At 40.6% G+C, this 13,511-nt stretch overlaps 1 protein-coding gene across 2 annotated transcripts in view; it reads left to right on the forward strand.

Moving 5' to 3' along the window:
• Positions 1-207: 207 nt before the first annotated feature.
• The window catches only part of LOC109899554 (WW domain-containing adapter protein with coiled-coil-like), a 68,596-nt gene continuing 55,292 nt past the window's right edge, over positions 208-13,511 (forward strand). Inside the window, exons 1-3 of one of the 2 annotated variants that reach the window (XM_020494892.2) lie at positions 208-426; positions 613-646; positions 1,518-1,710. In XM_020494892.2, coding sequence (XP_020350481.1) covers positions 386-426; positions 613-646; positions 1,518-1,710 — 268 coding nt within the window. In that variant the 5' untranslated portion in view covers positions 208-385. The remainder of the gene's footprint in view (positions 427-612; positions 647-1,517; positions 1,711-13,511) is intronic. The other variant, XM_020494891.2, reaches the window with a different exon arrangement.

Here is a 13,511-nt window from a genome sequence, read left to right on the forward strand (position 1 = left end):
ACATGCTGGTAGGTAATAAACCTATTTTGGTGCATGAAAATGCCACTGAAGTGTGCTGTTCTAAAGTAATCCGTGTTGTTGTTTTTCTGAAAAACTTTGCAGCGTCTCAAAAAAAATCGACAACCGGATGATGGCAGCGGAGTTTAGCGCCGCAGTGTCCCGGATGTAGTATTGGGAGGGGGGACCTGCAGGCTGAGGTTCACCTTTCGGTAGATAGGGGCATAGCTAGTTGGTGTGCGCGCGAGTGGGAGATGGACCGAGAGCGTTCTTCCGATTAGCAACTGAAATACTCAGAACTATTAAAATAATATAACAGGTTGCTGAAAGAAAACACATAACTTACTCCATCTTTCACATCCAATCCACACACACTAACACGGCATTGATGGTAATGTATGCAAGGAAACAACCGAGACTCAGCGATGGGTAAACAGCTCTAACGTTACTTCTATTCAGTTTTTTCTTCTCAGTTTTGACAATCCGCCATTTTTATTGCAATAAAAATAAGTAGAAACTTATGGAAGCTATTCAGCTGTTGCAGATTATTGAACTGTTTTGTTTTTTTCATTTATGTTTGAGATCATCTTTACAACCTGTTTCTTACATTTTTAGGTGCAACGACCGAAGGGATTCACAGCCCTACCAGGTACTTGTTAGCTAGCAACAAATAAGATTAAAATGGATACTATAGTGCAGGCTTCTTGAGTACTACAGGCCTCGGTGCGGAAAATCGCAAAGTAGCGAATTTCCTTTGGGTTTGAACAAAAAATAATGCTGTATGTTGGTTAACATTACAATTATGACTGGTAGATTGTATACATAATTTAAACGTCGAATTTTGCTTTGTGAACACATTTACTAGCGAGTTTTATTGGAGCCCATAGTTAACTATAATTCCGGCCTATTCGTAATGTCACAGTTTGCGCGATATAAGATTAAGGAGCAAAGTTCAGAAAAATAAATGTAGTTAACTAAATAACCTTCATGTTGGTAACACCCAAAACCTAATTTATTATAGTATATCTTTGAAATTTTAAGAATTAACGTTAGTAGCTAGCTATATATGGTCGGCATTAACGCTAACTAATGTTAGCTAACGTTATATGACAGAAGAACACTTGAATTAGCTGTCTCCCACATCTATTGATTTTAAAATGTGGCGTTACACCCCACGTTTAGTTTGAGTCTTACATGCGCAGGGTTTAGCTAATCAATTGTCATTGCCCATCCATGGAGCCAATAGCTTGTGACGTAGCCACAGCTGATCTAGCTAACTACAAGATTAAGTCACGACTTTTTAGAATTTGCAAGATCTTGTAAACACATTTTCATGGCATGCGTATTATTTGGCTGCATAATTTTGGGGCTAATAAGCTTTTGTGCTATGCAACTTGTAATGATATCACATTCACAGACACTTAGTCAGACGTCTAGATTCAGCTCGAGCCTTTCGAATCGATCATGGCTCTGAATCGATTGCCGTTCCAGAATCTATTTTTGTTTTGATTTGTTTTCAGACACTCAAGTACTCATCGAAGAGTCACCCCGGTGGTGATCACCGCCATGACAAGATGCGAGACACCGCAGATGCCACTCCACCATGTAAAATACTTCGGCGATCTGACAGTCCTGACAACAAACACATTGACAGCACGGGGCATGGCAGGGCAAAGGCAGTCCACGCGCAGCGGGCCAGAGAGAGGGATGGAGGTGAGAAATGCATATAAGATCTTAATTTTTTTTTTTCAAGTAGCTAACCACCAGTTTCTGTTAGTTTCTCCCTGTGCAAATTTTACTGCTGACATGTATTCTGCATTAATTTGTTAAGCTGTATGGTGTAGACCGAGTCAGAAATATTGTGTTGCTAAGATCAAGCATACGTGTAAGTCGCTCTGAGTGTCTGTCTGCTAAATGACTCAAATTGAAATGTAAACAGTACTTTCTCTCAAATGATGTTGCCATTATAGATCTGAAGTGCAAGGCAACAGCTCTGTCTAGTCACATGCCTTAAATCTTTAAAGATGCACTATGCAGAAATGGCTCCACCATTTCCTTGTTGCTAAAATACCATTAGTTTGCCTAATTTCAGTTTGTGACAAAACAAGCAGTCATTGTGTAGAGCATAATAGAACCATCTAAACCGCTGGGAAATATATTTTCCAAAACATTTTTTTTTGTATATTTAGCTGTCTGAAGCTTGTGTACAAAACCGAAAGTAAAAGACAAAAATGAAACTTCTGAACAGGAAGCATAGAAATAGCACATAGATGGTTTAATGACACTCTTATTGGAAGTGAAAGACTGCACAGTGCCTCATATGTGCTGCTTAGTATATCTATAAGACAGTGACGAAATCAAGTCCAGCATATCAGCCAGGACAACACATGTAATAAATCATGGCAGAGGTGTAAATCATAAGAAACACTTCTGATTTGTTAGATGATCTATGTCTAAACCTAGAATCATATTCGTATCCTCTCGCTTCTCCTGTTTTCTGAGTTTGGGCTCTGAATGAGGTTCATTATCCCTGGTATTTTGATCTTGAATTGAACACTTAAGTTACTCTACCTTCTGCATTGTCAAACAGTAGTCGGATGGCACTCTCTAGGATAGGTAAGACTAGACAATATTCTGAGTGCTGTGGTGAAACTAGACAATTATGTCAGATTCATGAAAAGTAGCTAGCTGGCGGAAGCCAGCTCTGTAAAGCGCATCTCCTTCTTGAACTAGCACTTCATTCCACTGTCTACACTAGTCAACCTGCTCATTGTACACTGATACACTCATATGCTTACCTAAAACAGTGTTTTGGATAGGGTTACCAGTTGTACCTTGTTACAGATTTGATGTGATATCTGTTAGCATTGTGTTTTTCATCCCAATTCTAAATATGTCCATAACCAACCATTTGCAAATGCACACTATTAACATTGACTAGTTTTGTCAACTATTAGCCTCTATTTGGATGTAGCCTCTTTAACCATTGACCAAACTGCTAATGTTTCATTGTAATATTCTTTTAAGAATAGTCTTCACACACCAACTTTGGAGATTTGGTCATGCGATAACAGCAGTATGGTGCTCAACCTTCATTTCCCATTATACTGTATTTCTGGTCTGCTTTGTACCTGGTTAAGTCTAGCTGTGCATTATTTAAGCCTATTTACTGGCAGTGTGTTTGCCTATTTCTTGCAGGGCCTAAAATGAACACCTGTACAAATGCGGGTAGATTTGGTCATTGGCGGGTAAAGATGTCTATTTCACCCACCACGTTGGCGGCATTTCACTCTAATTTGTGAATTAAAGTAAATGCTGCAGTAGCTGTTTTCAAAGTATTTCGGTGGCCTTGTTTCATAGCTGGTAAATTAATTGCACAAAGTCAAAGAACTACGAATCCTACTATAGCCTATCCACCTGGTGCTGCAACACTGCCTGACTTGGGTCTGTGCGCATGTGAAGAGCTGAGTGAGATACATTTTTAGAAGCGCTGCGAGCGGGTACAAAAGTTGGTCTAATTTACTTGTCTACTGAAGTGACACTGCCCTTGTGTTTCTTGGCTATTTACATTGTATTGTTAACAAGCTAGGTTTTTCAATGTTGGAGTTTCAACTGTTAGGGAAGAGAAGACGACTCAGGCACAAACATGACATTTCCACGGTAACCTCCCACCCTTAAAGGGGCAGGTGAAATGTTTGTTTCTGTGATCCCTTCATGCGCCAATCCCATTAACACCCAGTGAAATAGCAGCCCGCCAAATTCAAAAACTGAAATACTCATAATAATTAATAAATCATACAAGTGTTATACACCGGTTTAAATATGAACTTCTTGTTAATCCAGCCACTGTATCAGATTTCAAAAGGCTTTACAGCAAAGCAAACCATGCTATTATGAGGACAGCACCCGATCAAATATACACATGAAAATCATAATTCAACCCGCCAGGCACAACACAAAAGTCAGAAATAACATATTATTCATGCCTTACCTTTGAAGATCTTCTTTTCTTGGCACTCCAATATGTCCATTAAACCATCACAAATGGTCCTTTTGTTTGATTAATTCTGTCGTTATATCCCCAAAATGTCAATTTATTTGGCGCGTTTGATTTTGAAAATACACAGGTTCCAACTCGCGCAACATGCGTACAAAGTATCTAATAAGTTACCTGTAAACTTGATCCAGACTCTTCAAACAACTTTAGGTATTTTTTAACGTAAATAATCGATACAATTTCAGACGGGATAAACTGTGTTCAATAGCGGATAAAAACAGTGGAGTGAGTTTTCAGGCTTTCAGCCTCTAACAAACAGTACACTTCACTCGACCCTCATTCTGAACTGCCTTAATTCTTACTTTCTCAAAGGAAAAACACTCTAAACACTCTAAAGACTGACATCCAGTGGAAGCGATAGGAACTGCAAGCAAGTGCCTTAGAAATCCAGGTATCCATAGAAATCCCATTGAAAAGAGAGTTACCTCAATATTTTTTCCTGGATGGTTTGTCCTCAGGGTTTCGCCTGCCAAATAAGTTATGTTATACTCACAGACATCATTCAAACAGTTTTAGAAACTTCTGTGTTTTCTATCCAAATCTACTAATAATATGCATATCCTAGCTTCTGGGCACACTTTTCATCCGGACGTGAAAATAGTGACCCCTAGCCTTAAGAAGTTTAAGATTCAGGTCACAAATTAAACAATATACCACGTTACTTCTTACTAGTAATACATTTATTGTTTTAGAAAAATGACTAAGCATGTTCATTTATTTTTGTGTGTGTATTTGTTGGTGCAATTTTAGGGAAAATAGATTTGTTTACTTCAATATCATGCTGAACTTCTGTGGCACATACGCTATATGCAAGGGACATCTGGGCCTGTAATCATCAAGCATGTGCGATTATGAGTGCTGGCCTAGAATCGGGTCTCTCCTGTCCATGTAATCTTAGTCATTATGATCTAAAAGGCAAAACTTATTGTGTATCATCACTCTTCTGAGATACTTTATACAGGCCCTGAATTAAGCCCCACTCTAAGTTAGTGCACAGTGAGTTCTTCCCTGTACCATACCATGTAAATACTACACAGAAGGAAGCATGCCTAATTACATATGATTAAATTAATTACTGTGGTTGGCTCATCATTCACTGAACAAAATTATAAATGTGACATTTTAAATTGTTGGTCCCATGTTTCATGAGCTGAAATAAAAGATCCCAGAAATGTTACATATGCACAAAAAGCTTATTTCTCAAATTGTGCGTCGCGTGCACGAGCGTTGCAAAAATAAATGTCAAAATCCATGTTATTCAATTATTGCACACACACTGCTCGCGCGCGCCAACGAGCATCTGTTGCCAAGGGCTAAGATAGAAGTCATTTCTATTTCTGACGCAGATCGCGCTGCAAGTCCTGCCTCTCCCATCTCCTCATTGGCTTATAGAAGCAGGTACCCACGTGCCATCTCCTCATTGGTTATACCCATGTGGGTGATTGAAAGACGAACTGTTTTTCCGGTCGTCGTGGTAATACTATGAAAGTTTAGATGCCAATCGCCATATAAGTTCAAAGATGAAAAAGCCTGGAAGGAGGAGAGATGACTAGAAACGATTCGGTTGACCGTTTTATGCGTGGATTAATTGTCAGAGTAGAGGACCTTGTGCAGTTCGGGTAAAATAACAACTCAATGTTTATATCCCAGGACAAATTAGCTAGCAACAGCAAGCTAGCTAAATAGGACAAATTAGCTAGCATGTGCAAGCTAGCTAGATAAATTGCCATACATGTTTAATGCTTTTCAACCTGTCCCCCAAATTAATGTAATTGGTTCAGAGTTTGTTTTGATATTTTAACCTGTGTGTCGTGATCGCATTTTGTGTGGGGGGACAAAATACATTTATGCACGCGCAGCCGGTTTGGGTTCCGTGTCAGTGAGCATTTCTCCTTTGCCAAGATAATCCAGGTGTGGCATATCAAGAAGCTGATTAAACAGCATGATCATTACACGGTGCACCTTGTGCTGAGGACAATACAAGTTACTCCACAATACTAACCTAAATGAGAGTGAAAAGGAGCAGTTTTGTCTCGCAACACTGTCCTGTGTGGCTCAGTTGGTAGAGCATGGCACTTGCAATGCAAGGCTTGTGGGTTTGATTCCCACGGGGGACCAGTGCAACAAAAATATGGAAATGTATAGTAGTAGTGAGTGCATACGTCACTCTGGATAAGAGCATCTGCTAAATTACTAAAATGTAAATGTAATGCCACAGATGTCTCAAGCTTTGAGAGAGTGTAATTGGCATGCTGACTGCAAGAATGTCCCCCAGAGTTGTTGCCAGAGGATGGAATGTTCGTTTCTCTACCAACATCGTTTTAGAGACTTTGGCGGTACATTCAACCGCTTTCTAGGGTTAAAGCGTGGTGTGGGCAAGCAGTTTACTGATGTCAGCTTTATGAACAAGGTGTCCCATGGTGGGGTTATGGTATGGGCATAAGCTATGGACAACAAACATGATTGCATTTTATCAATGCATGTTTGAATGCACAAAAACACTGTGATGTGATCCCGAGGCCATTTTCTTTAAGCGTATCTGACCAACAGGTGCATATCTGTATTCCCAGTCATGTGAAATCCATAGATAAAGGCCGTATGAATTTATTTCAATTGACTGATTTCCTCATATGAACTGTAACTCAGTAAAATCAATGAAATTGTTTTATTTATGTTCAGTGTATTTATTCTAGGCAAAACATGCCTTTGCCATGACATACAAACTCATCTTGTGATATACTCACTTTACTCCTTAGGCCCCTTGTAACTCTCTAGGCTTGTTGCGAAAACATTTTTTTTTAAAGGTGTGAGTAGTTCTGACAAGTGCTAGGAAATGGCAGTGAATTTCTGATTTGATCCGCTTAAATTATACATGCATTCTTTCCGCAATCTCACTTTTGGTAGGAGCTAACTAGTGTTCACCCCATACTGTTACCAGGAGTTGCAACCAAAAGTATATTCTTGTAAACTATGGAGCGATATTGGACTGGCAAAGATTTTCAGCTTGCAGGCAGAAGCTGGAATAAGTTTGAGTGACAGTGAGCGCTTTGCATAGGCGCTTTGTTTGTTTATGATTTATTTTTTGAAACTAGAAAAAAATGCCTGGAACGTAAAATAACGTAGTTAGCCAGTTTCCATGTTTTTAAAATAACGGTTCTGTTCCGGGACAGTATGGATCACTTTCGTTCCTTGAAATGTTATTTTCCTATTTGTTGGTTCTGTTCCCTGAACCGGTTCCAACCCCTGAACCGCAGCCTGCCAACCCTTCTACCATTTTCCATCGTGCCATATAACAAACAATAGTTGGCCACAGCACCTAGACCTACAGCACGGGATGAGGAGTTAACTTGTAGGGCTAGGGCCCTATTAGTATGTAGAAATACTTGAAATAGCTCATCTGACATGACATAATTGTTAAAAGCAATGCAATGGCAAGCTTGCTAAAAAACTATTTAGTAATGTCAGCTCAATGATCACTTCAATGAAGGAAAGATGCATGTTAGCAGTATTTGAACCGTGCCAAAGTTGGTAGACCTACAGCTACTTATAGCTACTTATTGCCCCATAGTCTCTTTCATGCACAGTGACCACAAACTAAGCCTCGATGTTCTGTTTTTCTTGTCAGCCATGAGGTTTTCAGACTTGTAATGCAGTTTCACCATCTTCAGGGGAGCATAATGAAATCCTTAATTGAATACCTTTTCAGACTTTGCCATGTTAATGTAAAGGCCACAATAGTCTAAAATAGCTGTTCGTTAATCTTTTCAGTGTTAGCTTTTGGTACAGTTAAGTATTCTGTGCTAGACGTACCCTTATCAATGAACAATGGAATGAATTACAAGAAATACATTAAAAAAATTAAACCATCCTTCTGTGAGTTGCATCTGTGGTCTGAAATAAGGCTCCTGCCCATTTCAATTGGTCTCCTAATATGAGTATCTGCCATATTTCTATTCAATTTTGATTATCACAACATTTCTTACAAGGTAATAGTTGACAATGTCACAATTTTTTAATATTGTCTTAATAAAATTAACTATCTGGTGGAACATCTTTTGATAAAGCATACGTCCACACCCAAAAAATGCATCGCCTTATTCACCGATTTGTCTCCAATGACAGTGAACGTTCAATCTATTCCAGTAATGGAACACCTGATTCAAGTAATCAAGGGCTTGATGATCAGTTGATTAATTTAATCATGTGTGCTTGTACTAGAATAGATAAGTGGAGTGGCTGGAGGCACTCTTCAGTCACCTGTTGATACCCTTTTCGTTCGCCTCAGATAATGTTCAGGGTCGGAAATGAACTTTTTGGGCCACCAGCCACTGTGGCCGGTAGATAAAGAAAATCTACCAGCCAAAAATCACCAAAAAACTGAGCGTGCATTCTGTTTCAAAAACAAATGTTGTACTAGTAAGAAGTATTGGGGTATATTGCTTAATTGTATATATTTTTTTTTTACCAAAATATGTTAAAATGCATCATTTAGAGCCAATAATAAAAACAACTTACCAAGAATCATCAAAGTGCCTGCCCTGACACAAAATGCTGTTTATTTGTTATTAGTTCATGGCTCTACGCTGACATTTTTGATAAGGAGTACATGATGTGCTCCTAATTAGAAATGTAGAAGCACACACATCTAGGAGAACAATGAGTAGAAGTTTTTGGCAGTGATCCACCAAGCACAATCATTAGGTGAGACAAATGTTCAGCTGGCCTTTTAAGGGACGAGATGTTACCGAGACTTTCCTTTTGCACTCGCTTGTCTGTCATGAAACAAATCAATGACTGCGATGTCTCCCCAGCAGCAGTCAGTTGCAGCAAACTCAAAGTAACGTTGAAAAACAACTTAGCATGTGAACAAAATGATGTTCTAGCCAAGAAACATTAGGACAAAGTCATACTTTTACTATCCTTTCTAGTCAATTTCAAATCAAATGTAACTATTTGTCACGTGTGCCAAATACAAATGTAGACCTTACCGTGAAAGGCTTGCGTACAAGCCCTTAACCAACAGTACATTTCAAAAAAGAGTTACTTTTTACTTTATTTGGTAAATATTTGTAACACAATAACCAGGCTATGTATAGGGGGTACCGAGTCTGCGGGGGATACAGGTTAGTTGAGGTAATTTGTACATGTAGGTAGGGGTGAAGTGAACATGCATAGATAATAAACAGCGAGCAGCAGCAGTGTACAAAACAAATATGGGGGGAGGGGGGGGGTGTTGTCAGTGTCAATAGTCTAGTTCAGCAGTCTTTTGGCTTGGGGGTGAAGCTGTTATGGAGCCTTTTGGTCCTAGACTTCTCTCTCCGGTACCGCTTGCTGTGTGGCAGCAGAGAGAACAGTCTATGACTTGGGTGACTGGTGTCTCTGGCAATTTTTGGGGATTTCCTCTGACACTGCCTAGTATATAGGTCCTGGATGGCAGGAAGCTTGTCCCCAGTGATATACTGGGCCATACGAACAACCCTCTGTGGCGCCTTACGGTCAGATGCCGAGCAGTTGCCATACCAGGCGGTGATGCAACCAGTCAGGTTGCTCTCGGTGGTGCAGCTATAGAAACTTTTGATTATCTGGGGACCCATGCCTAAACTTTTACGTCTCCAGGAAGGAAAAGTTGTTGTGCCCTCTTCACGACTGTCTTGGTGTGTTTGGACCATGATAGTTTGTTGGTAATATGGACACCAAGGAACTTGAAGCTCTCGACCCTCTCCACTACAGCATTGTTGATGTTAATGGGGGAATGTTCGGGCCCACCTTTTCCTGTAGTCCAGGAAAAGGTCACCTCCTTTGTCTTGCTCACATTGAGGGAGAGGTTGTAGTCTTGGCACCACACTGCCAGGTCTCTGACCCGCCTATAGGCTGTCTCATCATTGTCGGTGATCAGGCTGTTGTCAGCAATGTTAATGTTGTTTGAGTCGTGGGTGTACAGGAGGGAACAAAGTACACACTCAGTGTGGTAAACGTGTTGTTGCCTACCCTTACCACCTGGGGCGGCACGTCAGGAACTCCAGGATCCATTTGCAGAGGGAGGTGTTTAGTTCCAGGGTCCTTAGCTTAGTGATGAGCTTCGTGGGCATTATGGTGTTGAATGATGAGCTGTAGTCAATGAACAGCATTTTGTCCATGTGGGAAAGGGCAGTGTAGAGTGCGATTGCGTCATCTGTGGATCTTTTGGGGCGGTATGCGAATTGGAGTGGTTCTAGGGTATCTGGGGGGATGCTGTTGATGTGAGCCATGACCAACCTTTCAAAGCACTTCATGGCTTCTGATGTGAGTGCTACGGGTAGGTAATCATTTAGGCAGGTTACCTTCGCTTCGTTGGGCACAGTGACTATGGGTGGTCTGCTTGAAACATGTAGTATTACAGATGAGGTCGACCGATTTAATCGGAATGGCCGATTTAATTCTATTTCAAGTTTTCATAACAATCGGAAATCGGTATTTTGGGGCGCCGAATAAAAAATGAATAACAAGTAAATAAAAAATAAAAAAATTATACCTTTTTATTTAACTAGGCAAGTCCTTTAAGAACACCATTCTTATTTTCAATGACAGCCTAGGAACGATGGGTTAACTGCCTCGTTCAGGGGCAAAACGACAGATTTTCACCTTGTCAGCTCGGGGGATCCAACCTTGCAACTTTACTAGTCCAACGCAATAATGTTCTGCCTCCCTCTCGTTGCACTCCACAAGGAGACTGCCTGTTATGCGAATGCCGTAAGCCAAGGTAAGTTACTAGCTAGCATTAAACTTATCTTATAAAAACAATCAATCAATCATAATCACTAGTTAACTACACATGGTTGATGATATTACTAGATCTAGGATCTAGCGTGTCCTGCGTTGCATATAATCTGACTGAGCATACAAGTATCTCAGTATCTGACTGAGTGGTGGTAGGCAGAAGCAGGCGTGTAAACATTCATTCAAACATCACTTTCGTGCGTTTTGCCAGCAGCTCTTCGTTGTCCGTTAAGCATTGCGCTGTTTATGACTTCAAGCCTATCAACTCCCGAGATGAGGCTGGTGTAACCGAAGTGAAATGGCTAGCTAGTTAACGCGCACTAATAGCGTTTCAAACGTCACTCGCTCTGAGCCTTGCAGTGGTTGTTTCCCTTGCTCTGCATGGGTATGCTGCTTCGAGGGTGGCTGTTGTCGTTGTGTTCCTGGTTTGAGCCCAGGGAGGAGCGAGGAGAGGCACGGAAGCTATACTATTCCACTGGCAATACTAAAGTGCCTATAAGAACATCCAATAGTCAAAGGTTAATGAAATACAAATGGTATAGAGGGAAATAGTCCTATAATAACTACAACCTCTTACCTGGGAATATTGAAGACTCATGTTAAAAGGAACCACCAGCTTTCATAGGTTCTCATGTTCTGAGCAAGGAACCGAAACATTTGCTTTCTTACATAGCACATATTGCTTTCTTCTCCAACACTTTGTTTTTGCATTATTTAAACCAAATTGAACATGTTTCATTATTTACTTGGGCTAAATTGATTTTGAAGTATTATATTAAGTTAAAATAAGTGTTCATTCAGTATTGTTGCAATTGTCATTATTACAAATAAATAAATAAAAATCGGCCGATTTAATCGGTATCGGCTTTTTTGGTCCTCAAACAATCGGTATCGGCGTTGAAAAATCATAATCGGTCGACCTCTATTACAGATGTCAGGGAGAGGTCGAACATGTCAGTGAAGACACTTGCCAGTTGCTCATCGCATGCTTTGAGTACATGTCCTGGTAATCTGTCAGGCCCCGTGGCTTTGTGGATGTTGACCTGTTTAAAGGTCTTGCTCACATTGGCTACTGAGAGCGTTATCACAGTCGTCCAGAACTGCTGGTGCTCTCGTGCATGCTTCGGTGTTGCTTGCCTCAGTGAGCATAAAGGGCATTTAGCTCGTCTTGTAGGCTTGCATCACTGTGCAGCTCACGTCTGTGTTTCCCTTTTGTAGTCAGTAATAGTTGTCAAGCCCTGTCACATCCAAAGAGTGTTAGAGCCGGTGTAGTATAATTAAATTTAAATTTAGTCCTGTATTGACACTTTGCTTGTTTGATGGTTCGCCTGAGAGCATAGCAGGATTTCTTATAAGCGTCCGGATTAGTGTCCCGCTCCTTGAAAGCGGAAGCTCTAGCCTTTAGCACGATGCAGATGTTGCCTGTAATCCATGGCTTCTGGTTGGGGTACGTACGGTCACTTTGGGGATGACAAACTTCTACATGTGGGCTTTGGATAAAAAAAAAAAAAAAAAAAATTTTCCGGGTGTTCTATGTTGCCAACATGGTTGTTGAAATATACATTCTTAATTTCCAACCTTGAATGTTCACATGATGATTTTGCCTGGACAGAATAAACAAAAACATGCTAAATGTATCTCGAGCCCATGGCAGCAGGATGGTTCAGGTATGGAGCCGAAAGACATCAGGGCTTGTATTTAGTGTCTGAAACTAGGAGAGATCATCTAAGATCAGGTCCTCCCTGTCCATCTAATCTTATTCATTATCTAAAAGGCAAAAATTATCCTAAAACAGTACTCCTCCTCTAAGAGCCATTGGGCTCTAGCCAAAAGTAGTGCCCCACATAGGTAATAGGGTGCAATTTTGGACACAACCCTTGACCTTTAGGAGTTATCCCTTCAAGTTAAATGCTTTTTAGCATCCCCTATTATTCTCACTCTCCACTGTTGATACTGCTGTCAGTACAGAGATGCCACAGCTAATCTGTCCTCTGGGCTGTAGCTTGTCTTTTCGTTTCCATCAATATTGGAGTATTCGTGACATAGCTACTTCCTCCACCTGCTGCGTTTGGTGATGCTATGTCCCCGTCCCAAATGGCAAGCTATTCCCTATATAGTGCACTACCTTTGATCAGATCCCTATGGTCTGGTCAAAGTAGTGCGCAATATAGGAATTAGGATACCCTGGTTCCCTTAGGCTTCTGACTCAAACCTGCCGCATGGGACAGGGAGCTCTCTCTCTCACACACACACACACACACACACACACACACACACACACACACACACACACACACACACACACACACACACACACACAGCAACCTTCCTCCTCCCTCTGGGCCTGCAGCCACAGGCAATATGGCCCACTCAGTGTTAACACACCATTGAATCTGCATCACAAGGAATTAAAAGGAAAACACTTATGAGATACAGCAAACACTATCTGCTATTGATGCAGACAAGTCTTTTTATTTGGCATTGGTTTCCAGTTAAACATAAGGTTTAACTTTTGAATTTGTGAATTGGAAATATGTGTATTTCTGGCAGGTCAGTTTTCCTAACTGCGTTTTGGATTTGCAAGCCAATGCTGTGTTTGATAGGCTACGTTAATATGTAGCTTAGTAATTTAAATAGTTTACCTTCAGAAGTGTTTTACCTTCACTAATTTGCATTAGCTGAGTACCTCTGTCAATCTCTG

The sequence above is a fragment of the Oncorhynchus kisutch genome, linkage group LG11 (assembly GCF_002021735.2).
Source record: "Oncorhynchus kisutch isolate 150728-3 linkage group LG11, Okis_V2, whole genome shotgun sequence".
Classification (NCBI taxonomy): Eukaryota; Metazoa; Chordata; class Actinopteri; order Salmoniformes; family Salmonidae; genus Oncorhynchus; species Oncorhynchus kisutch.